This window comes from Scyliorhinus torazame, chromosome 8 (assembly GCF_047496885.1).
Source record: "Scyliorhinus torazame isolate Kashiwa2021f chromosome 8, sScyTor2.1, whole genome shotgun sequence".
Lineage (NCBI taxonomy): Eukaryota > Metazoa > Chordata > Chondrichthyes > Carcharhiniformes > Scyliorhinidae > Scyliorhinus > Scyliorhinus torazame.
The window spans coordinates 58,958,123-58,983,301 of NC_092714.1; the positions used below are offsets into that span (position 1 = coordinate 58,958,123).

At 47.2% G+C, this 25,179-nt stretch overlaps 1 protein-coding gene across 2 annotated transcripts in view; it reads left to right on the top strand.

Moving 5' to 3' along the window:
• pla1a (phospholipase A1 member A) overlaps positions 1 to 24,594 on the top strand; it is a 66,701-nt gene extending 42,107 nt beyond the window's left edge. For both annotated transcript variants that reach the window (XM_072513686.1, XM_072513687.1), the window contains 5 exons: positions 522 to 689; positions 4,564 to 4,653; positions 19,332 to 19,446; positions 20,461 to 20,625; positions 24,025 to 24,594. In XM_072513686.1, the coding sequence (XP_072369787.1) occupies positions 522 to 689; positions 4,564 to 4,653; positions 19,332 to 19,446; positions 20,461 to 20,625; positions 24,025 to 24,103 (617 nt within the window). In that variant the 3' untranslated portion in view covers positions 24,104 to 24,594. The remainder of the gene's footprint in view (positions 1 to 521; positions 690 to 4,563; positions 4,654 to 19,331; positions 19,447 to 20,460; positions 20,626 to 24,024) is intronic.
• The last annotated feature ends 585 nt before the right edge of the window (positions 24,595 to 25,179 follow it).

The window sequence follows — 25,179 nt, forward strand, 5'->3', positions numbered from 1 at the left end:
CACCCAAGTATTTGTTCTTTGGGTGTGAGCCTGGATATCAGGTGTAGGCAGATAATCTGGTTTGTGAAGGGCAAAATAGCTGGAATTGATTCGCTTCTCGCCCATGCCTTCTCACATGTTCGTACACGTACACTCCCCAGCTAGAGGATGATAAGGAGTAGCAACCCAGACTTTCTTGTTCTCGCTAGCCCGAGGGTCCTGAGGCCACTTCAAGCATTTCAATTGCTGGCCCCTGGCTCAGACAGCCTCTAAGTTCTACGTAGCTCACTATCTCATGAAAATTCTAAGTGAAGCTAAAAATCACACTTTTATTTAGTTCAATTGTTCAAACAAAGATTTCCCAGATCAATTATCCTCCTATGTTTTATTTGACAAATTAGGGTCATTTTCCAAAAGAAATGTACATTGTGCAGTAATTTAAGTAAAAGAGTGTGATGAATGCATTACGTTATTTAGTTTCAAAATAATGGTGTGACCATAAAATACTGCTACTGCATAAAAATGTCTCTCTTTTTTTGCAGTGTACAAGTACTTAATCTGTGATCACACCAGAGCAATTTATCTGTATATCAGTTCCATCAAGAATCATTGTCCACTGGTCGCTTTCCCTTGTGAGACTTATGAACACTTTGCCAATGGGGAATGCATCGATTGCTATAATCATTCATTGCAGAGCTGTCCACGCATAGGTACGGAAGAAGTACTGACATGTTTTATTAGTACAATAAACAAAAACAGAAAATGCTGCAAATACTCAGCAGGTCAAGTAACATCTGGGCAGAGATTTAGCATGTTTCCGGTCAATAACTTTTCATCAAAACTGTTTTATTACAATATGTTTACTAATAATATTGTATCATCTCTCTCACAAAAATCATTCAAAATATTTAATTAACCAGGGCGGCACGGGTGGCACAGTGGTTAGCATTGTTGCTTCACAGCACCAGAGACCCAGGTTCGACTCCGACCTCAGGTGATTGTCTATGTGGAGTTTGCACATTTTTCTCGTGTCCTCCGGGTGCTCTGGTTTCCTCCCACAGTCAAAGATGTGCAGGTTAGGTTGTGATTGCCTATGCTAAATTGCCCATAGGTGGGGTTATGGGGATATGGTGAGGGATTGGGCCTCGATAGGGTGTTCTTTCCGAGGGTTGGTGCAGACCCGATGGGCCGAATGGCCTCCTTCTGCACTGTTGGGATTCTATGATTCTGTGTTTTGAAGAAGTGTCATATTAAGATACAAGACGTTAACTCTGTTTCTCTTTCTGCTGATGCTGCGAGACCTGCTGAGTTTTTCCAGCACTTTTTTTCTGTTATTATTTCAGATCTCCAGCATCCGCAGTATTTAATTAACCTACTTCTGAACAGCCTGCATGGATTCCATTAAGAAACGCGGGTTAGGCTGCTCTATCCAAGTACCAATAGATGGTGCATGCATGGAACATGTCCCATTTATTGGTATCCAAAAGTTGCATAGGAGCCCTTTGGACATTAGAAATACAGGAGAATGTTTTAAACATACTGACCATCTGGAGTTCCCATATGCATTGATTAATGCTGCCACAACCAGCATGGAGCTCCTACTTAAATGAGGAAGGATGAATGTAAGATTACCTCCTGCCTTATTTTACACTCACTTTTAGTGACACTCAAGAAAAACACACCTTAAGCATCTAGCCCTGCTTAGACTGAGAATCTGAGAAGGGTCAGGCAGCAAGATGGAGAGTAAAACTCAGAGTCCATTTTTTGAAGGCATCTGGCACCACCATTAATGAATGTTCAGGAAACTTGTTTCTTTGCTCCAAGTGGTGCTGAACATGATGTCTGCAACTACATAATGAAGTGCCTGTTCCTTCCATCATGCAGCAATGACTTGCACGCTGACTGAACTGAGTGATGTCTCCTGTTGTTGGGCTGGACTGTGCAGATGATGCAGCGGTTTAATTGGCTGGTCACTTTTGCTTCATCTGAGAGCCATCTAGATGCTGCCTGTGTGGATTGCAGCCGACACAGATCCGGGACTGAATCCCCCTGTTGTGGTGGCTGATAGATATTGCTTATAATCCACCCTTGTGTTTCTTGAACTGCCCAGCTGTCCTCTCCTGCTCTCTCTAAAACTGTGCTCTTGTAGAACACACGTTAGAAATACAGGAGAATGTTTAAACATACTGACCACCTGGAGTTCCCATATGAATAAACAACTTTCAAACTACATCCCTCTGTGCTTTTTCAGAAAGGTGAAATTACTTGAAACGACCCACATCTGTGTTAATCAGTCAAGATTTGAGATTCCACCCAAAGGGTATAATAAATCTAGGTTAATGCATCTGCCCTGGTATATTAAGTATTTATAAAGAAGCAGCAAAGATAGAGGGAATGGGAAAGAAGAAGGCAGCAGCAGCAGCCCAGGGGTGGGGGGGGGGGGGGGGGGGGAGGAACCAGAAGGACTCTCAGGGTTGTTAATATATATGTATAATATGTATAGGTCGTTGCTATAAAATAATTGTATATTGGACTGTTAAATCATATTTTTGGGAGAGTGTTTACCTGAGACAAGGCAGTTGCCATTTAGTTTTAGTTTCGTTTTTGTTATGTATTATTTATTCTTTGTTATAAAACAGGTCATTGTTATTTATACTGTTATATTATTGTGTAAAGGATACACAATGTACTGTGATGGTTGACCAAAAATTTTCAATAAAATATTTTTTTAAAAAAAATATAAAGAAGCAGCAAATGGTCAGAAAAGAGTCCACCATGGGTGGGATTTCTCCCATTCGGCGGCAGAGTGTCCACGCCGTCGGAAACGGGCCGCTAGGAGTACCAATTCTGGCCCCTACAGGGGGCCAGCACAGCGCTGGAGCGGTTCACGCCGCTCCAGCCTCCCATCCCGGCGCGAACTGTGCGCAGCAGGATCTGCGCATGCGCAGTGGCGCCGGCGCCAACACATGCATGCGGGGTGGCCTCCCTCAACGCGCCGGTCCTGGCGCAGCATGGCGCAGGAGTTTCAGATGCCGGCACGGAAGAAAATAGGCCCCGAGGAGCGAGAGGCCGGCCCGCCGGTTGGTGGGCCCCGATCGCGGGCCAAGCCCCATCAGAGGCCCCCCGGGTTCGAGCCCCCCCCCCCCCCCCACCCACAGGCCGCCCCCCAACCCTGTGCGCAGAGTTCCCTCCGGCTGCGACCAGGTGTGGACATCGCCGGCGCGACTCTGCGATTTTAGAGCGGCCGCTCGGCCCACCCGGGCCGGAGATCGGCTGACCGGCCACGTACAGCGGCCTGCGATCGGCGCCACGCCAAACGCGCTGGCGCCAATGGCGCTGATTCTCCGCTCTGCAGAGAATCGCATGCCGGCTTCGGGGCGGCATGGCCCGGTTGCGGGGATTCTCCGGCCCGGCCCCGAGCTGGGAGAATCCCGCCCCATATACTCCCAGGAGACCACTCAATTAATGTCAACTCAGAACATCGCTACCTATGTGTCATGATATCCATATTAACATATCATGGTGCAATCACACACACACACTGATGGACAGGTAGATGGACCAACCAACACACACACAACATCACAGCCAATCACCAGTGAGAGCAACACGCACTATAAAACAGGGAACACCACAGTTCCCACTCATTCTACCAGGAGATAGCTCAGAGCACAGAGCTCACAGCGTGCCACCCAGACATACACCATGTGCTGAGTGCCTCACTAAGATAGTGCTAGGGCTGGGTCCAACAGATTAGCTGGTGAAGTACGAACCACAGCCAGAAGTTAATAGTTATTATTGTACAGAATAATAAAACAGAGTTGTACCATCTACAACCGTGTTGGTTTGTTTGTGTATCGGAACACCCAACACGACATTATGAATATGCAACAATTGTAACACACAGAGTTAATTATCTTAAAACATCTCTGCAATTGCTCTCCCTTCCACTGAAACAATTACTCATTCCATTTGATAGTTTATACAATATAGCAAAAATTATTTCTACAGCAATTTTGTCATTCTTCCTGTGAACATCTTATGCAAATTTAACTTTGAAACAGGAATCACCATGTCTATTTGATACAGTGACTAGAGACAGGACTGAAATTCTGACATTTTTAAAAAAACGTTCCCTTATTAAGGGATGGATTCTTGCCCTTGGCGTTGTTTGATTCCAAGCATTTTGAAACGTGCCATTTTCTAATTCAGTAATTGTCACTCGGCGATCTTTAGTAACATTATGGCAGCAATATTAATTTTCTTAGGTTTTAGATCGTTAAATAATTAAGTGCTGGAATGGATAGGAGTGAGGACTTGGGGGAGATTTTGACTGTGCAATAGGTTAAAATGGACAAAAGCAAATCAACCACCTATTTTGCATCTCTGCCGATTTTCATTCTTTCCATTGAAGTTATTGGAAATAATGTCAGGAGAGAAGTAAAACAGGCTACCATTTTGCAGTCACCGGTTTTTCCACAATTGCACAAACTAATTTTTGACCCATTCAAACATCTATACATTTTATATAATTCCGTTAGGAAATCTGTGTAAGATATAATATTAGAATGTTTTCAAAACCTAGACTTTTGGAGCGTGCGGGTTTGAGTGCAGATGTGCAGCCAAAGGAAGTTAAGGTGTACCTGATGACATCAAGTGGTTCGCCTTTCTGTGGTAAGTGAGATGTTCCTCCACGTGGATGTATGCATGTTCTGTCATTCCAAACTTGAATCCATTTTAATAATAGAGGATGATGGTGCATCGCAGAGGCCATTATAGTGCTGATTACCCTGGAGCCAGTGTGAACTTAATAAGCTTTCCTTCTATGATTTATGGTGTCATTTGAACTCTTGATTGTGTTACAAACGTTGTAATGTAGTCCCAGCAATTTATAATCCATATACAACTCAGATGGACCACTGGGACTTATTGATTCATAATGCACCGTGACTGGTGGGTAGTCCTTTATTTATTATACCCGCAGAGTAGAATCTCAAACAACTCATTTAGACACATCAGAGTAGAAATCAAAATTTCCATCATTTTTTGAAAGCTATTTGTGGTTTCTGACTATAAATTGCTGCTCAGGGCATTATTCATAATATTTATCTTTTAATAGGTGGTGCATGTATAAATGTTAGGGCTCTGTCCAGGATTTTATTGGCACAGTGGGGCGAGTCACTCGCATAAATGGTCTGAACATTGTATATTTCGCAACATGCCTGTACTTCCTAACATCTAATAGCTCACCCTAGAGGTGTAACAGGGGGCTGTTCCTATCACCTGACTTGGATCTTTTAAATTGCTTCAAAGATGGACTGATAAAATATTTGGCAAGAAGAAGGCAGATATGAATCATTTAACATCATAGGAATAAAGAGAGCGACAGTTATGATTGGATTTGCTTATTAAAATCTGTTCAACTCTTCTCGTGCTGTAATAAAAAGCAGTGGGAACACATCAGTGGTTTGCTTTACATGAATAAAATAATTCCAACTTTACCCCTGTATGCTACTGCTGAACCTGACTGCTTTCTGTTTCCAGACCCCACTGGTTTCCTGTGACTCTGGTTGAATTTAACCCTAAAATCACTAAACATTATTTACCAAATCATTCCTACAGTCCTGCCGGCTTCCATTTTAATCACAAACTTTTTGGGGTGTCAGAAAAGACACCCACCTGAGACAGGTATGGGCCTCGCGAATACAAGCAAATTGGCATTCCACAATAAAATTAGGACCCATGCATCATGTTAATGTGATCTTGCAGGTCTTACACAATTCCCAATGCACCAGTAAATCAGGATTGGTCGTCTTTTTTCAGGGAGATTGAGGGAAGGATTAACTCATTCATATGGGGAGGGAAGGTGGCCAGAGTGAGAAAGGTGCTGCTACAGAGGGGAAGGCAGGCAGGGGGTTTGGGTCTCCCGAACTTGTTGTACTACTACTGGGCGGCGAATGTGGAGAAGGTGCGGAGCTGGGTCAGAGGGGTGGATTCTCAGTGGGTCAGAATGGAGGAGAGTTTGTGCAGGGGGTCGGGGCTGAAGGCACTTGCAACAGCGCCGCTCCCGATAGCTCCAGGGAAATATTCAGGGAGTCCGGTAATAATAGCTTCATTGAAAATCTGGAGGCAGTTTCGCCAACACTTCGGGTTGGGGTTAGGGTCAAGGGAAATGCCGATTCGGGGGAACCACAGATTTGAGCCAAGGAGGTGGGATGGAAGTTTTCGGAAATGGGAAGAGAAGGGGATTAAGACGCTAAAAGATTTGTTTTTTCGGGGTCGGTTTGCAGGATTGAGGGAGCTGGAAGCAAAGTATGGGCTGGAGCAGGGAGAAATGTTTAGGTACATGCAGGTTCGGGATTTTGCCAGGAAGGAGGTACAGAGCTTCCCAGAGGAACCTGCCTCCACATTGCTGGAGGAGGTGTTGACGACAAGGGGACTGGAGAAGGGGGCAGTGTCAGCGGTGTACGGAGCCATTTTGGAAGAGGATAAGGCACCACTGGAAGGGATCAAAGCAAAGTGGGAGGAAGAGCTGGGAGAGGTTATAGAGGAGGAGGTCTGGTGTGAGGTGCTCCGGAGAGTGAATGCCTCCACCTCATGTGCGAGGTTAGGGCTGATACAGCTGAAGGTGGTATATAGAGCGCACCTCACGAGGGCAAGGATGAGCCGATTTTTTGAAGGAGTAGAGGATGTGTGTGAGCGTTGCGGGGGGGGAGCCCGCGAATCACGTTCATATGTTTTGGTCCTGTCCAAAGCTAGGGGAGTACTGGAAGGAGGTGTTTAGGGTAATTTCCAAGGTGGTGCGTGTGAAACTGGACCCGGGTCCCCAGGAGACCATATTCGGGGTGTCGGACCAGCCAGGGTTGGAAACGGGAGCGGAGGCAGATATCATAGCCTTCGCCTCGTTGATCGCCCGAAGGCGGATCCTGCTGGGATGGAGAGCAGCCTCTCCACCCAGTGCCCTGGCGTGGCGGGGGGACCTGTTGGAATACTTGACCCTTGAGAAGGTTAAGTTCGAACTGAGGGGAAGCTTGGAGGGGTTCTACAAGTCATGGGCACTATTTATTATGCACTTTCAAGAACTGGACAACATTGAACATTAGTTGGGGGGGTGGGGTGGGGGGGAGGGGGGCTGTGTAGATTAAGGGTGACTATGGGTAGTCCCTGATTCCTTTTTGTCATTTGTTTATGTAAACATGTGGGCTGAGGTTTGGGGGTTGGTGGGCGGATGGGATCATTGTTATTGTGGGGATTGACATATCTTGCTGATTATTGTTTATTGTTGATGGGTGTAAATGTGAGAGAAAATGTGAAAAAGGAGGAGAATAAAAAATAAAAAATAAAAATAAAAATCAGGATTGGTCTTCCGGGAGCACTGAAGCAGGATTTAACGCGGCACTCACATAATGCATTTGGTTCACAGGATCAGTATATTATTGTGTTGTTTGAATTACCAGGAGAGTTTCCAGCTTCCAGATTGAATCTTCTCATTTTTCTTTTGCCTTACATCCCCTCAGTAAGCTCTATCTATTTATCATTAGGTACTATTATTGCCAGTTTCATTGCGAGGAGGAGGGAAAGGAGCAGCAGCAACAACAGAAGCAACTGGGCCAGTTAGTAGATGGGAGATGATGGGGTTGTTCTTCAAAGACCATACCCAACTCAGTTTTGGTGCACCTTGTGGTTGAGCTTCTCCGTGGAGGCTGTTGTAGACCTTCCCAGTCTCTTGCAAAAAGGCCTGCTGCCTTCCGGACCTGCGGGCCCTTCTTTGCCAATGGGTTTCAACTTCATGCCAGATGCTAAAATATTGGTCATTATCAGACCTGTCCAGAAAGGTATTTCTGTTCTCCCTTCCAGAGTCATCACATTACCATCCCTTGCCAAAAAGATGTGTGATTGACCATTTCTGAGCTTTTTCGAATGGTACCTTTGACAGACCCACTGCCACAGCAGCACGTTGTGTCAGGGTCATTATAAGAAGAACGTGTACTTTGGGACTGCACCTTATAAGCAATATTGGGCTGGATTCTCCACTTCGCGATGCCAGAAGTGAGAATCGCGATCAGGTGGAGAATCATGCAAAATGGAAAAAAATCTGTTTTGTGCCTGACGCTGAATCCTGAATCTGGTCCCTTGCTGGTGACAAAATTGAAGTTTGTGCCCCACGCTGGCGGGTCCATGCAAAATCATCATTTTCCTGGATTTTAATATTATTAGTCGGTTGGAGACTTCATGCTCCACCCCTCCACGATGCTCCACCCCTCTTAGATGGCGGGTGCAAATTGGTGCAAGTATTTACAAGTGGGACCTGGGTGCTATGGCTGTTGAGGGGGAGCGAGAAGGTAAGAAAACTCTTAAAATCTCTCCAAGACTGTTGGACTTGCTGAGAGGCAGCTACCTGGATCGGTGGGAGTAGCGGGGAACTACTTGGTGCCAGGTCTGTGGACTCAGGATGTCCCCCTTGGGATCGGGTTGGCCTGGCACAGATTGCCATTGCTGCAGTATGTGATTTAAATGTATCCCTTTGGTGCTACTTACAGGCCCCTGGCTGCTCACTCTGCTGACTGCTCACTGTGTCCTGCGAATGTTTACAGAGCCTCTGGTCATCTGGGAACCTACCCAGGCTGCCTCTTTGGAAATCCTCAGACCCCAGCTGACCCATCAATGGGCTGGGTTGTGGTCAAGCCCAATCAGTGACACACCAAGTGCTGCCACTCCTCAGTCCACTCATCAGAAGCTCAGCCCCACTGCAGGGGATCAGTGGAATATCAGAGCCCACCCCAAACAAAGGACACATGCACCATGGCCTTTGGCACCCTCCATAGCACACTGTCCCTCTCAGGGCAGAGGCTGCACCAGTGACGCTAGCAGTAGGCCCACCCCTCAGGACCACCAGATGTCTCCAAGCACTGCCTGCCCACAACGCCCCTGCTCCCATTCATCCTGCCCACGGTCAGGTTGTCACAGGATGGGGATATTTGTGGAGCGTCCTCCTCCAGTGAGTTGTTTAATTCTCCATGACCATTCACGGCTGGATGTGGTAGGACTACAGAGCTTAAATCTGATGTGTTCATTGTGGAATCACTTAGATCTGTCTATTACTTGCTGCTTATGCTGTTTGGCACGCAAGAAGTCCTGTGTTGTAGCTTCACTAGGTTGACACTTCACTTTTAGGTATGCCTGATGTTGCTCCTGGCTTGCTCTTTGCACTCTCCATTGAACCAGTGTTGATACCATTGCTTGGTGGTAATGGTAGAGTGGGGTATATGCCGGGCTATGAGGTTACAAATTATTGTTGAATACAATTCTACCGCTCCCACAGTGCCTCATGGATGATCATTCTTGAGTTGCTAGATCTGTTTGAAGTCTATCCCATTTTGCCAGGTGGAGTGCCACACAACAAGACGGAGGGTATCCTCAATGTGAAGATGGGACTCTGTTTCCACAAGGACGGTGCGGTGGTCACTCCTACCGAACTGTCATGGACAGATGCATCTGCAGCAGGCAGATTGGTGAGGATGAGGTCAAGTATGTTTTTCCCTCTCGTTGGTTCCCTTACCACCTTCTCCAGTCCCAGTCAAGCAGCTTTGTCCTTTAGGACCCAGCCAGCTTGATCTGTGGTGGCACTGGCAAGGCCTGGATTTAGGCCCGATAAAATTGGACATCTTAAATTAAGAATTGGACACTTTAAATCAAACTGCAGTCAACCTCAGGCAGGCTGATGGGAATTTGGACGTGAACAAAGTCAAATGCACAAAACAAAAGGCTGGACCTGCCTTGTCAATCACACATCAGGAGATAATCGGTTCCATTGATATGCATTGACTTGTTTTGGGTTGCCTAGATCAAACCAGACTTTTGGGCACCCATAATTCCTACTGTTACCTTATATGGCACCAGGTGTGAGCAACACCACTGGAGATGGACACCTGGGGCCTGACCCATCAAATCCATTGGGTGTTAGGACCCCCTCCCAAGTCCTCATTGGCCGAAGGCCAGAGAGATTTCTGGAAAGGCATGAAGGGAAGGAGGGATAAAGGTAGATGCACAAGACACACCCCAGCGAAGACACGGCATGGGGGTGATCTTGACCATTCTGAAGACTGACCAGAGAAGGAAGGTAGCAGTCAGCGAGAGCCACCTTCGCAACGACGGCCCTGAGGAACACATGCCTCAGAGAATCGGACCCGCGACTCGATGAGTTCATTGGCATGGATAGCATCACGAACCTTGAGAATCTTTAGTGACTGTTATTGGGTTAATTTAAGGGTTAGTATTATCATACTGAACAAACATGGTTTGATGTTATACTTGTGTTGTCCTTTGCTTGCTTCGTCAATGAAGACATCAGAGTAAAACTTTATTAATATACCGATTGAAGTATCTGAGATTTTACAGATACACCACCGAGCCACCCTTGGTGATGGACATTGAAGTTCCCCACCCAAAGAATATGTGGTATCCCTGTGACCCCCATGTTTGTGATTGTTACTGGTCTGCCCTGACAGAGTGGTGAACAGCACGTCAGGAGCAGCGCAGCATTGTGGCAGTGTTGAACTCACCCTGAAATCCCTTGCAAATTGAGAACCACCTTGTGCATGCCACTCTAGAGCAATTGGACTTTAGACTGACACAATTTCATGCTGGCATGTCACAAGATTGGAAGGCATGATGGGATGCCTGCGGACAGCTGTGAGATGCAGATGGCATTAACGCCACCAGCCAGCAGGGATGACTGACCTTCTATTAACCCGCCACTGGGAGAATTGCAATGTGATTTTATGCCACCTGGGGTGGAATTCTCCGCAATCGGCACGATGTCCGCCGACCGGCGCCAAAACGGCGCGAATCAGACCGGCATTGCGCCGCCCCAAAGGTGCGGAAGTCTCCGCATCTTGAGCGGCCGAGCCCTCACCTTGAGGGGCTAGGCCCACGCCGGACTGACTTCCGCCCCGCCAGCTGGCGGGAAAGGCCTTTGGTGCCCCCGCCAGCTGGCGCGGAAATGACATTGCCGCTCACGGCATCCCCGCGCATGCGCAGTGGAGGGAGTCTCTTCCGCCTCCGCCATGGTGGAGATCGTGGCGAAGGCGGAAGGAAAAGAGTGCTCCCACGGCACAGGCCCGCCCGCGGATCGGTGGGCCCCGATCGCGGGCCAGGCCATTGTGGGGGCACCCCCCGGGGCCAGATCGCCCCGCGCCCCCCACCCCCCCAGGACCCTGGAGCCCGCCCCGCGCCGCCTTGGCGCCGTTTTGGGCGCCAGTCGGCGGACATCATGCCGTTTCGGGAGAATTTCACCCCTGATCTCCAACCTTTTGGCTCCTGCTAGATTCTCCCGCTACCGCCTGCACCAAACCCACTGCAGGCGGGAATGGGGGGTGGGGGGGGGGGGGGGGAGGGGGGGGTGTTCCACCCAATGTGTTTCACTTTTCACCCAGAAGGCGGCAAAAGACGCCATGGGCGAAATTCTCCCGAAACGGCGCGATGTCCGCCGACTGGCGTCCAAAATGGGGCCAATCAGATGGGCATCGCGCCGCCCCAAAGGTGCGGAATGCTCCGCATCTTTGGGGGCCGAGCCCCAACATTGAGGGGCTAGGCCGACGCCGGAGGAATTTCCGCCCCGCCAGCTGGCGGAAACGGCCTTTGTTGCCCCGCCAGCTGGCGCGGGAAATGACATGTCGGGGCGGCGCATGCGCGGGAGCGTCAGCGGCCGCTGAAAGTTTCCCCGCGCATGCGCAGTGGAGGGAGTCTCTTCCGCCTCCGCCATGGTGGAGACCGTGGCGGAGGCGGAAGGGAAAGAGTGCCCTCACGGCACAGGCCCGCCCGCGGATCGGTGGGGGCCCGATTGCGGGCCAGGCCACCGTGGGGGCACCCCCCGGGGTCAGATCGCCCCGCGCCCCCCCCCCCCCCCAGGACCCCAGAGCCCGCCCACGCCGTCTTGTCCCACCGGTAAATAGGTGCTTCAATTTACGCCAGCGGGACAGGCAATTTATCTGCGGGACTTCGGCCCATCCGTGCCGGAGAATCGAGCGGGGGGGCACGCCAACCGGCGCGGCGCGATTCCCCCCCCCTGCCGAATCTCCGGTGCCGGAGACTTCGGCAACCGGCGGAGGCGGGATTCACGGCAGCCCCCGGCGATTCTCTGACCTGGCGGGGGGTCGGAGAATGACGCTGCATATCTGTAATCAGGGCCGGGATTCTCCCCTACCCGGCGGGGCGGGGGGTTCCGGCGTAATGGAGTGGCGGGAACCATTCCGGCGTCGGGCCGCCCCCAAAGGTGCAGATTTCTCCGCACCTTTAGGGGACAAGCCCTCACCTTGAGGGGCTAAGTCCGCGCCGGAGTGGTTGGCGCGCCGCCGGCTAGCGGGAAAGGCCTTTGGTGCCACGCCAGCCGGGGCCGAAGGGACTGCGCTGGCCGGCAGAAGTTTGTACATGCGCGGGAGCATCAGCGGCTGCTGACGTCATCCCTGCGCATGCGCAGGGGTGTGTGTCACTTCCGCATCGGCCATCGCGGAGGCTATGGCCGAGGCGGAAGGAAAAGAGTGCCCCCACGGCATAGGCCCGCCCGTGGATCGGTGGGCCCCGATCGAGGCCCAGGCCACCATGGGGGCACCCCCCCGGGGCCAGATCGCCCCGCACCCCCCCCAGGACACCGGTGCCCGCCCACGCCACCAGTCCCGCCGGTAAGGTAGGTGGTTTGATTCATGCCGGCGGGACTGGCATGACATTAGCGGGACTACAGCCCATCGCCAGGGGGGGGGGGCCCGCCAACCGGTGCGGCGCGATTCCCGTCCCCCGCCGAATTTTCGGTGCCGGAGAATTCGGCGGCCGGCGGGGGTGGGATTCATGCCGCTCCCCCCCCCCCCCCCCCCCCCCCCCCCCCCGACGATTCTCCCGACCCGGCGGGGGGTCAGAGAATCCCTCCCCAGGTTACAGGCTTCCCGACAAATCAATGAATATCGCAGATGGCCTCACATGTTTTGTGTAGTCAACAGAGATAAATGGTTGCTTGAGGATGTGGAAGGGAGATGGTCTCTAGTCGAAGAGCTGCATCATGCAGCTACCTCAGGATCCAGGCAATTTTTCCTTGCATGGCCAGGGAAGGAAGAATCATTGAAAAGGTCTTTACTGTTGGTGGTGGATTTATGGAACTCTTGGAAAACTGAGGAAGGCACCTAGAGGCGCTGGTTTAGCTCACTGGGCTAAATCGCTGGGTTTTAAAGCAGACCAAGGGAGGCCAGCAGCACGGTTCAATTCCCGTACCAGCCTCCCCGAACAGGCGCCGGAATGTGGCGACTATGGGCTTTTCACAGTAACTTCATTGAAGTCTACCCGTGACACTAAGCGATTTTCATTTCATTTTCAAAGTCACTGCTCGGCGAAATGAGGATACGGGAACCCTTTCAAAGCTGGAAGCAACTGTGGACTGTCTGCTAAAAGGACTGTAATTCAATGGGAGTGTGATGGGTACTAAGTATACAACGGTAATAGCATTTCCCATAGTTAAGGTATAAATTGCCTACAAATAGGAAATAGTGTTTAATCAATATTGTTTTTTAGTCATTTGTGACAGTAATTGTTTCAACATGAAATCTTGTCAGGTCATTATTTCAGGCAGTAACTGGAAATTTGAATCTTTTTAAATAGATATACCTTTGTGGAAATCATAACAGTAGTGACCTTTCCTTTTAAAAAAATAATGGGCTGGATTCTCCGATTCTGCGGCTAAGTGCCGACACCGGCCTGGGAACTGTGGCATTTTATGATGCCAAAATCGGCAGCAAACACTCACCGATTCCGGAGCCTGTGCCGGGTAAAACTCAGACGGAGAATAAGCGTGTCCGTGGCCGCGCATGCGCTCGGGGATGACCTGCAGCAGTTGCGCCGTACAACATGGCGCCGGCCATGTGTTCACCTGACCTGCCAAATACGGCCCCACAGGACAACTCCTGGCCACCCCCCACCAGTCCCCTCAGCTCTCGTGGAAGCCCCCCCCCACCACCCCCCGGCCAGCGGCATGGCTCCCGGCCAACTGTGGCGGCGCTGGACACAGTCTGCGGCCACCACGCCGGGTTCCTGACCGCACAGGCCACATGTCAACCAAGCAGTCGGGAACCTGGCACATCTGGGGCGGAGCATCGGGGGAGGGCCTTCCGATGACTCACCAGCGGCGTGCGGCGCGCGACGTGATGTCGCTGATTTCGAGGGGGCAGAGACTCAAAACCAGCGTCAAGTGGCTCCGCCCCAATTTGGGTGTCGGAAGGGATTCTCCGCCCGATCGTCAATTACCATATTGGCGTCGGGCAACGGAGAATCCCGCCCACTGTTTTTTCCAATTTTAAAAAAAATTTAAAGTACCCAAGTATTCAAATTAAGGGGCAATTTAGTGTGGCCAATTCACCTACCCTGCACATTTTGGGTTGTGAGGTTGAGACCCACACAGACAAAGGGAGAATGTGCAAACTCCACATGGACAGTGACCTGGGGCCAGGTTCGAACTCGGGTCCTCAGCGCTGTGAGGCAGCAGTGCTAACCACTGTGCCACAATGCCACCCCTAAATGTGACCGTTCAAGATGTGCAAACAGTTTACATTTACCTTTCAAAATGTTCCAGACTCCTCAGCATGGTTTCCTTATCTTCACAAACACTCAAACCTGGCATGGCTTTTTATTGTGTTCTACAATGACTTCTTATCCAACGCCCCCAGTGCCACATGTATCCCCTTTATATATGTGCAGTCTATCAAACAATCAATGTGGTCTATTAAGCCATTAAAGCTCCAATTCTGACTTAACTATTTTGGAACATGAACTCTTTCCTAAAACACTTAGATGTGTATGATCTGATTATGTTTCTCTTTGCAATCCATTGAAATAAATTATATATTTGTAATATGTTTTATTGTCTTCTGGACTACTTGCAATCTGTGGTTGCACTGACGCTTTCAGAGCCTCTCTATGTTTGGCAACCAAGCAGAAGTGATGGTGTTTTCCGATCTGTGTTTGATGAGGGCATTTTGATGTATTATGTTGTGAGGGGTATATTAATCAAGTTTCCTACAGAACGATACTTTCAGTAGTCTTTTCTTAGCTAGATTAGATTGGAAAAAGAGTATATTCTGAGTGCATTATGCACTTTGTTTAACAGCTGGGTGAGCTCCCGAATGCAATATGCATTTTGGAACTCACTTGTAGGGAGCCTCGCATCCTGTAGAGTTTAAAAGTCTAGCTGGATCTACTGCGATGTATGTTTCATGGAGGTATGATTTCCATCGGAACACACTGAAGAAACAGTACAAGTTCCATGGTGCCAGACACCAGTGTGTGTTACTGTTAGAACTGGTGTGTCTCAGGCAGAGACAGATACCTTTGGTATCAAAGACCACATAGAAAAGTAAACCAAACTAAATGGGAGGAGGTGGCAACCCATGTTATTGTACATAATAACTCCCAAAGGCTATTGGTTCAGGTGAAGAGAAAGTTCAAGGGTTTCAGTTGGGCTACGAAGCTTAGTTCAGGCACCACAACATTCCCTTAAGTAGGATACTAAAGTGAACATGGTATCTCCCTCATAGTGATGGTGGAAGTTGCAAAGACCCCTTTTGTAACCTCCCTCTAAAAGGCCCGAGTCACCCTCTTAAAAGGGTTTCCTGTCTTCAATGTCCAACAGGTGATCCCTTCTAGCCCACAGATGATCCCTTCTAGCCCTTACATAAGACAGCAACATCTACACATATGTATCGGTGAATATAGGAGCCCTTCTCTCCTGAAGCTGCAGCTCCTTCAGCTTCTCTCAGTTGTAACGCTTGCTGCTGAGAAAGTGACATCCTCCTTGAACCACCACATAACTACCACTGCTTCAAAAGATGTCCTGAATGAGGCTCTTTCGCAAGGCCTCCAAAACCTGCTTGAGGCTATTTGGTTTGTGATGACACCAAACCAGTAGTCCTTTTGAGCTTGTGCCCTGCACTACAATGAAGGGTAATTGATGTTGCTATTTCATCTGTGTAAACTAACAATGAGCTTGTACCCTCACTCTCTTCATACCGGCAGCTCTTCACACTTTGAGATCAGAAGCTGACTCCTGAACAGCTGCTTCCCTGAAATAAACATCACCCCAAGCCTCTGTGGGTCCAGGGGAACTTTCCCAGCCACCCATCACTAAAACATGTCTCACTCAGGAAATAGCTCAGGGAAGAAATGGACTAGGATCAAGAGCAATTAGCTTGCACAAAGAGGGTAAACATCATTTTAAGATGTATCAGTAGATAATATGAATTGATTTACTGGCACCTTTTAGCGAATGTCATTCTGTAAACACAGCTTGATCACATAGAGTCTTGAGTTAGGTTCTGTGTACGCCTGCAAATTTTGAGAGTTTGATGATAGCAGGGAAAGAGTAAACATCTGTCTTAAGAAGGAGATTGGCATGTCTCTGACAGGGAGTGATTTTGTGAGGAGATGGATATGAAGGGACTGCGCTACAAATTACATCCTCCATCTGTTTACTGTTGGCGATCCTTTTCCATGTCCTCCCTGTTGTCTGTGTATGCCCCCTAAACCGTGCTCTGTCTTCATCATTGTCTCATCTATGTTCCTTGAAGCAGCAAATCTTCCTTCATTGACTGTCATGTTGCTGCAACAGGCTGCAACGATTTTGGAGAGTCTCGATGGGCTGTATTTCAGGGCTACACCAGATTTATCGATGAATCTAAAATTACATTCAGAATATCTATAGTTTGCTCTACAGTGACAAGAGTGTCAATAGATCTGTCTGTGGAAACCTTATTGGCATCGCAGGGGATAGAGCTGATCACAAATCAACCATCTCCATAAAAGACTGCCATGAGCACTGGCATGGTAGATTGCCGCAGGATGAAAGCAGTGTGACAATTTTCTATGTAGTGTGCATTCGCATACTGGAGAAAGTGACTGGAATTGCAAACGAGCTGCACATTAATCAAATGTAAGCTTTTCTTTCCTGTTTGTATTTGTGCACTCATCCATTCTGTCACATATCTTTGCACCTGTGAGTAAGTACCCTGCTGGCCTATGGGACTACATAGATCTTTCTTTGTTTACCTGATATCATTGGGAAAGAAATAGATTTCATGGCCCACTCATACAGCATCAGTCTGGGTGCAATAATGTACTACTGCTGGACTTAAGACCACCAGATGCTGTCTAGAACGAGCTAGCTTCAAAGAAACCCAAACACAATGGTGAGGTTGTCCTGGTGGAAACAGGCCACAGGTCTTCAATTAGCAGTTGATAAGTTGCCCAATGGCCTCCTTGAGGTAGCATTGTGTTCTGAAGCAACAAAGTACTGGGAAATTTAAGTAACGCTTTCATGATCTGAAAACCCAAGTGAGTTGGTACCTGTGTGCAGGGGAGAGATTCCTTCTGTTATGTCTCACCCTAATTTTCAACAGTTGGACCCTTTCTATTTCCTCAATCTGCCTCCCCTTCATAGCACAGGCACAGATAGATTCCCATTGGAAAATCCATGTCCCCGGTGCAAAAGTAAACTTTCTGCAAAACTGACGAAACAGCATGACAAAGATCCTAACAAATCCACCATATCACCACTGTTCCGATCCCATTTGATGTTATAACTGGACGGGAGGATCCCAGAATAGAACCCTGGCACAAAAAGAGCGTGAAAACCTTTTTAGAAAATGTGGAGGAACAATCACAGGACCACTAATTCATTTTAACAACAAGTAAAAAAAACATTTATTGAACATGAAAAGTTTGATCATGATACTATACTCCTTCACTCTCACTTAGCTTCACAGATATATGCAAAGTTAAAGGTTAACATGGGTTACAAAACATATCGTAGGCTATAATGATCTCAGTAACATACAGTACCTTTAAAAACATAATCTGGCTGTGGTAAGGCACACTCTGCCCTGAGGCCAAGTGATTTCTTTTTGTGGATTTCTCCTCAAAATCCCCTAAATGATTGTCACATGAAAAGATCCAAACTCCACTCAGGGAAAAAAACATGTTTTAAAATCTTCTTTCACAACAATACTTTCCATCAGCATTTTGCATTAAGACTCCAGTCCAGGTTTTCTAAACTACTCTTTCAAACAAAGCTTCCGCCCCACTTTTAACAAAAAATCAAGCATCCAGGCTTTACATCTCTCCCTTTGGGATTTCTTTGTCTTGCTTGTTGCACAAATTTTTCATAATTGTTTTAACTATTGAGTCCCAGACTGTATTAAGATGGCATCAAACTTTTGATTTACCTCTGAAGTCTGCTTTCCCACTTTAAATCTGGTTACAGAAGCTGTCTCTTTAACTCAGCCTTCTTCTCAGCTCTGCCTGTCTTTGCTGAACAGTTCTCTGTTCTAGAACAGTTAACCTCCAGCTTCTTGGAAACTTCTCTTCAGGTGGCACAAAGGTTAGTACTGCTGCTTAGAGCACCAGGGACCCGTGTTCGACTCCGCCCTTGTTGACTGTCTTTGTGGAGTTTGCATGTTCTCCATAGGTGTCTGCATGGGTTTCTCTGGGTGCCCTGGTTTCCTCCCACAGCCCAAAGATGTGGAGGTTGGGTGGATTGGCCATGCTAAAATTACCCTGTGGTGTCCAAAGATGTGCAGGTTAGGTGGGGTACAGGGATAGGGTGGGGGTGTGGGTCTAGGTGCTCTTTCAGAGGTTCAGTTCAGACTCCAGTGGGCCTAATGGCCTCCTCTGCACTGTGGGGTTTATATGAATTCTATGGATATGTATTCTTTAGTTTCCTGAACAAGCTGGACTTCAGCTCTCTGCACTTTTTTCTTAACCATTACTCAGTGATATGGCTTTCTTCTAGCAAAGCTGAGAGAGATGTCCCCTCTCTCGCTTGCTAAACCAACAGCAAACAAGTTCAGCTACAACTGAATTTAAAAAGCCATTCTACCTTAAAAGGGCCCTCAGTTGTGAAGCAAAGACTTCACCTTCTCCAAGCTTTTATTTATTCTTCATGCCACAACGTTCTCTAAGCACAATGGAAGCACAGTTGAAACCGAATAAATCCCCCATAACATACAAACACCTTTTTCCAGCATGAATCTAATTACAGATTTGTGCCTTCTTCCACAGAAACATTAAATTAAACCCATTTAAGACTGTACCTTATTTCTGATATTTACCAATACAAATATAAATCCCTTAAAACTACATTTGTTTTTCTAATACCAAGAAGTAAAATTGATATGAAGCCAAAGCAGAAAAAATTCTAAATTGTAAAAATCAAAATGGCCTCTTCAATGCACCTTGGTATGTGAGAAAAAGTGGCAGGGAAATCAAAAGAAAATCTGTCCATATAGTGTGATTGACCAACGTTTCGCTTCTTCTCCCACCAGTGAAACATTTTCTCGTAGAAATAGTTTTTAAACAGCTCGGACCTCATGAGCAGCGTATTGAAATAAAATTCCTGAGCAACAGCCAATTGAACATATCAACTCTTAAAGTCAAAATGTAAGTGTTTCATTTGCCCTTTTTTAATATACAACGTACACTTATTATTGCATGCTTGCTGGAAAGCTGAAGACGCTTGATTTGAACTGTAACCTCGCCTTGTAAAGGATTTGCAATGTACTTGCGACTTTGGATGTTAACCAGGCAGCTCCATGGAATAAACCAATTCAAAAGCAATAGCTTTTGACAGAGCACCAGTAATATGCTAACCTGCAATGAATGCTAATTTAATTTTCACCAGGTTTCTGCTGTGATACGATAGTTATTGTAGTATTAATGTTGGAAGTGGAAAATACACCAATAGCATATTCAAACATTTATGACAAGGATGTAATACGATAAATATGTAAGCATGTAAGAAATAGGAGCAGAGTAGGCCATTTGGCCCCTCAAGCTTTCTCTGCCATTCAATAAGATCTTGGCTGATCTGATTGTGGCCTTAACCCCATTTTCCTGTCTGCCACACATAATCTTTGACTCCCTTGTCGATCAAAAGAAATGAAATGGTTCAGATGAAGTGACAAACTGGAGTGAAGCTCATCATTGAGAAGCAAGGGTGAATGAGGACTTCTAACTCCCGCACCCAATGGAAAGTGGCAGAGCGAGAATAGATTTTACTGTGAATTTATCACTCTGTGACCATTTTAACTGTTTCCTTGGACAGTTAAGGCACCTGGCTCAGGTAAATTTGGTCCAATATTGGGATAGATAAGCTATCCTAATGTGGCACAAATTCATTGTAAGTGTAGTGTAAGCCCCATTTATGTCAATAAAGAGTGCTTCCACCACACTTCTGGCCAAGTTACAGTGACGGACGGAGCAGTGGCTGCTCTGAGGAAATGACGAACAATGGCATATTCAGAATTTCAGCCAAAGTCACAATTCAAAAACAACCCAAGCACAGCTTGTGCATTTCTTATCTCACAACCAACAGGGACAACTGTAAAGAAAGTTCAGAAAAATAATTTGTTGAAGCGTTCCTCCAGGTCTCTCACTTTTATGTTTTCCTTATAGACCTAATCAGCAATCAAATGGAAGAACAATGAGAAAAGTCATATCATATGCCAGGTTTGAGAACATGAATGCCATCACTATTCGACAGTCGTCAAATTGGCGTAGGAAAAGATATGCAATTCATTTCGAGAAATTACGCATTAGGGAGCTCCCTCTGAATGACAGGTAAACTATTTCCCCTGTTGCTCGGTATGATATCATAATGTAATCTTTTCCCCTAAACTTTCTTGCCTTATTTCCTTAATGAATTAACTAATTTGGGGCATGATTCCATGGAGTAAGCAACTCTCAACTAAGTGGCCACATCTGGGGCGGGATTCTCCAATAATGGGGCTATATCCCCACACCAGTGTAAAAATGCTGGCGAATCACTCTGGACTTTCCTTAAGAAAGTCCTGAGTGATTCTCCTACCAGCAGGGGGCTAGGAGGGCCCCGGAGTGCTTCTTTCAGCTCTGGCTGCGGATACAGGGTCCCACACTTCCGCTCGGGAGTCCGTGCATGCGCACGGTGGCAGCCTGCAATAACTCTTTCCTAACATTTGTCCGTGGGACATGGCAGACACGGACCGCGGAGCAGCACCAGAAATGTAGACTCCTCCGAGATCGCGCTTACCCGCGGGTCTGTGACACCCGATCGCCTCCCTGGCCGTCCATGAGGCCCCCCCCCCCCCCGGTGATCGATCTTCCCGCCCTACACCAGGGCGGCCACAGACTGAGTCATCGCGGAGGGGGCCTCTGTCAATGGCCCCCTACCCGCGCCATGTAGTTCTCGCGTGAGAGACTCCCGAGCGATTCTCTGAGGATGGACCGGAATTTCGGCGTAATCGCACCGATCGCAATTTCGGCACGGAAGCTCGGAGAATCCAGCCCCTGATATGTGAAAATTGGTAGTCTGTTTGACTGCGTTGGAAATTATTTTGAAAATCCAATCCAATCCGCCTCTGACATCCATATCTATGTATTCTCCCACAGGACTCATAGATCACATAGAATTTACAGTGCAGAAGGAGGCCATTCGGCCCATCGAATCTGCACCGGCCCTTGGAAAGATCACCCTACCTAAGCCCACACCTCCATGCTATCCTCGTAACCCAGTAACCCCATCTAACCTTTTTGGGCACTAAGGGCAATTTAGCATGGCCAATCCACCTAACCTTTACGTCTTTGGACTGTGGGAGGAAACTCGAGCATCCGGAGAAAACCCACGCCGACACGGGGAGAACGTGCAGACTCCGCAGACAGTGACCCAAGCCAGGAATGGAACCTGGGACCCTGGAGCTGTGAGGCAACTGTGCTAACCACTGTGCTACCGTGTCACCCACTCATTGGATAGTATTAATTGAATGGTAGCTCAGTTGATTTTTCCTCTCCCTAGCCGAAGGACACTGAGGATATTGCTGCCCCAATAATGGTCTTTACAGTACAATATAGCAGCACTGACTGAATTTATAGAACTATAAGGGAGCTCGTAATGATGTCCTTTGTAGTTTCGCACAGTTGTTGATTTTATGCAACCATACAATTGTTAGGAAAGAGTTATTATTCCCATTGCTTAAGTTAGAATTGGAGCTTTAATTTTTTAACAGACCACACTTATTGTTTGATAGACTGCACACATATATACATGTATAAAGGGAATACAGATGGCACTGTGAAGGATTGGAGAAGTGATTATTGAACATAGTAAATTTGGAGTCGACAAAGTCAACATTTGCTTTCCAGTTCTCATTATAGTGCTGCCTTCGCAGCTGAACAAAATCACGTGATTTTTCTATCAGATGTGGCTCCCTGATCAAAGCAATATTTTGAGAAATTGGCTCTTCTGTAGATGATGAATGGGATCAATCCTATTTAACCCGGAGATGAGGTTCTGACCACATATTCACTCCATCCCAAGGCCATCTATTTCCAGTTTCCTGCACACCTGCCTCAGCTGGTTGGCTGTTGTAGCCCTCACCCATACCTTTGTTACCTCTGCACCTGACGATTCCGACGCTCTCCTGGTTGCCTTCCCACTTTCAAACCAAATGAACTTGATCTCATCCAAAGCCCTGCTATCCATATGCAGATCCAAATTAAATTCCATTCATCCATCATCCCTGTGCTTGCTGGCCAACAATTTCTGACCAACTTGTGGTTAAATAGCATCTGGAATGTATAATTCTCACCCATGTTTATCAATCCTTCCACGGTTATTTTTCCCCTCCCCATCTCTGTCACCTCCTTCAGCTCTATAAAGTTCTGCAAACTCGTTACCTCTCCATTTCTGCCCCCATTCACCCACCATTGTTCTACCACTGGGGATCATGCCTTTAGCTGCACAGATGTTAAGCTCTGGAATTATTTTAAACCCCTCTGTTTCTATCTTCTCCTTTAAGATGCAATTTTAAACCTACCTCTTTGACCAAGCTGTGACCAGTCATCTGTCCAATAGCTATTTAAGTGGCATAGTGTCAAATGTATTGTGATAAGGGGCGTCATTCTCCGCCGGCGGGAGTCTCCGTTTTGCCGGCGCCCAGGGGTTTCCCGACGGCATGGGGCTGCCCCACAATGGGAAACCCCATTGACCGGCCGGTGTAACGGAGCATCCCGCCGGCGGGTCGGGGCAGAAATGTGGCGCGGCGGGATGGAGAATTTCGCCCAAGGTTCTGGTGAAGTGCCTTGGGATGCTTTACCATGTTAAAGGTGCTATAGCAATGCAAATTGTTATCCTTTTTTATTGGCAATAGTAATCTGATCAAATGTGCACTATTAGTAGTAAACAAAAATCATAAGGTACCAATCTTGCGCGTCATGAATTTGGGAAATAATACATGCTATTTATGCAAATAATTCTCAATCTCAACCATTTTGTGATGAAATTTGGTGAGTAGAATTTCATATAGTTACACACAAAAGCAGATGCCAAAAGAAAAGATTATAATGAGAGTTAAAGAAGTCCCTCCGCTGCGTATTAAAAAGGCAATTTCTATGTTATCAAGATAAAAAATGCTGGAAATAGTCAGCAGCTGCTTGTGCCATTACCAGCCCCTTTCGCCTTGCAATACTACCCTTTTGTCATTCAATCTTGTCCAACTCATCACAGACCTTTTCCCTTCGTCTTTCTCCCTTTCCCCACTTCGTACTGGCCCTAGTTTTTCACCTTTCTCACAAAAGGTCTACCTCTACAGATGCAACCAGACTTTCTGAACATTTCCAGCATTTTCCATTTAACTTTCATCCTTCCAGTGTTCACATTCTTTTGCTTTTGTATTAACTTTTAACTGTGAACTGCACGGGTTTCCTCCGGGAGCTCTGGTTTCCTCCCATAGTCCAAAGCTGTGTAGGTTAGGTGGATTGGCTATGATAAATTGGCCTTTAGTGTCCAAAGGTTAGGTTGGATTACAGGGTTGCGCGGGAGTGGCCCTAGGTGGGGCGCTCTTTCAGATGGTCGGTGCAGACTCGATGGGCTGAAAAGTCTCCTTCTGGACTGACTGTAGGATTCTATAACAGCAATGGTAGCTATAATGCACAGTGTTACCCAAGATGCTATCCAGTCTAACTGCAATCTTCTTTCCCTTTTAGTGAGAGGCCACCCCGCTGTATCAATAACATTGTCATAGAAAAAAATATATTTTTTGAGCAGTTTGGGAACTGTTTTTAGAAGCAGAATGTCTACATCTGTTACTTCAAGAACAAAGCTGCCAGACACTACTTTAAAGATGAACACAGTCGGATTAAAAATGGAAAGTATTCCTTTCAAAGGAAAACAAACATCCAACCACACCTTTTACAGTGAAGGTTTGTCGTGTAGATTATGAGCAAACAAGAATTCTGAATTTGGTCATTTGAATTGTATATAACGTTTGTTACAATTTACTATAACATGCTGTAATATATACTTCAAACAGGTTTCAGCCAGCAGAATAAGCTTATTTAATTTGATTTCCCCTCCAAAGACCCTGCTCAATTACCCTCACTCATTCATCCTCGATTTAATAAGGATACTGGAAGTCCACACCGGGTAAATTAAATAAAGTTTTATTTATAACATAATATATACGCTGCCCGGTAGATCCCTACTGGATCCCTGTTTTGATTGCTGCCTTATGGCCAACCTTTAATACATAGGTTTACAGGGATCCCTCGCCCCTGGGGAAGGGGCGGGAGATGGGGGGGGGCGGGGGGGGGGGGGGGTTGGGGTTGGGGATCCTACTCTGCAAGGACCATGGAGAAGATAGTCATTCCCACCCCATAGGCCCCATTATTATATTCGATAATCATGCATATTGGGCACTTCAACCATTTGAAGCGTCCAAAGATAGGACAGTTGAGCATGGCCAATCCACTAACCTGCACATCTTTGGACTGTGGGAGGAAACCGGAGCACCCGGAGGAAACCCACACAGTTACGGGGAGAAAGTGCAAACTCCCCACTGTCACCCAAGGTTGGAATTGAACCCGGGTCCCTGGCACTGCAAGGCAGCAGTGCTAACCACTGTTCCACTGAGCTGCCCCTACGGTGCAGACCCAATAGGCCGAATGGCCTCCTTCTGCACTTAGATATTCTATGATTCTATGATTTAACCTTTCCAAGAATATTGCTTCCCTCGTTGATTTCTGTGGGGCCACAGAGTGACTTCTCTGGGAAAGCTGGTAGGCTTCAATGTCTTTAAAATATGGACATCTTTTTTTACCAGTGATCCGCTTTCCCCAGTCAACCTGGCTACGAATGACAAA